Genomic DNA, 1311 nt, shown 5'->3' on the forward strand with positions numbered 1-1311 from the left:
TACTTACGTTAACCTTAAATTTTTAGACATTTACATTAACCTTAAACATGGTACATCAATTCGTAATGTTGGACGGCCTATAAAATGAAGAACATTTGCAAATATGATTCCAAAAAGATTGCTTGAGAACAGCCGTCGCGTTTTTTTTTTCTTATAAATTGTGAAACACTCTTTGCACATTTTTGTATTATTCTCGTTAAACAATCAAACTTACCGGTTACATTAATAAGATAGTTATCCTTTTAAATGAACAAAATCTGAAAATACAAGTTATACTCTTCTTAAAAACTATCCCTTAGATAATAAGATAGTAATATTTTTTCACTGAACAAATTCCGAAACTATAAGTCGTATACTTTTCCATAAAGAGTGGAACTTATTCGTCGCATTTAGAAGATAGTTATACTTTTCAATGAACAAATTACGGAAGTATAAGTTATGAATAAAGTCAGGTCGTTGAGTTAAATCTCAGCCGTCGTGCTTGATTCGATGTTCCTTAGCGTCAGCTACACAGTATATATATCCATCCAGGAAAGTTGAGGAATTGAGTAATGGCCATGATCAATTAGAGCATCAGTCGTGCATTATAGGGTGTGGATTTTTCGGATCCTCCGCAACGGAAAACATGTGTTGGAAGTGTTACAAAGAGCATCTTCTAAAAGTTAAGGGTAACACAACGCCAACGTTGAATGGTGAGACCAGCAAGGTGGAGCCAGCTGGTGGACAAACTGACGCTGTGGAGTGTAAACCTGATGCTGCGGATTCTAAACATATGCGATGTGGCAGTTGCCGAAAGCGCGTTGGATTAACAGGTTTTAAGTGTCGTGGCGGAATCACATATTGCGGTGTCCACGGATATGCGGAGGCACACGTTTGCTCATTCGACTACAAGACACATGGACGCGAAGCTCTTGCCAAGGCCAATCCTCTTGTCCAAGCTAGCAAGATTGACAAGATATGGGCATTAAACTAAACTTTAATTATGGAGATTATATTTATTTTTTAATGAATAACTAGCATTTGCACCTAATGTTGCAAAGGAAACGCCGTAAGACATAGTGTGTGGAAGAATATTGAAACGTGAATAGGCTTTTGCGGGCTTTTTTGGAAGCAAGGGTCGATGAATTCGAGCTTTAATTTGAGGGAGCGATGCCTAAAACCGCTGAAATGGAATGAAAGCAGCCATAAATATGTATTGAACCTGTTTAGAGACCTTTGTTTGTTGTTGGAAAAAATTGTGGAGTTAAAGGTGAAGATAAATGAATGAATCCATGCGAACGACAACTGGGCATCCATATTGATTTGGAAAGG

The 1311-nt window shown here is 37.7% G+C and overlaps 1 protein-coding gene across 1 annotated transcript; it reads left to right on the forward strand.

Annotated features, from left to right (window-relative positions):
- Nucleotides 1-625: 625 nt before the first annotated feature.
- On the forward strand, nucleotides 626-973 carry LOC149164814 (zinc finger A20 and AN1 domain-containing stress-associated protein 4-like). The gene has a single exon (XM_089429616.1). It carries the CDS (start codon nucleotides 626-628, stop codon nucleotides 971-973), a length of 348 nt encoding a protein of 115 aa, XP_089285742.1.
- Nucleotides 974-1311: the final 338 nt, after the last annotated feature.

The sequence above is a fragment of the Pinus tabuliformis genome, chromosome 5_1, assembly GCF_031772625.1.
Source record: "Pinus tabuliformis cultivar Carrire ecotype Pingquan chromosome 5_1, CPIR1, whole genome shotgun sequence".
Lineage (NCBI taxonomy): Eukaryota > Viridiplantae > Streptophyta > Pinopsida > Pinales > Pinaceae > Pinus > Pinus tabuliformis.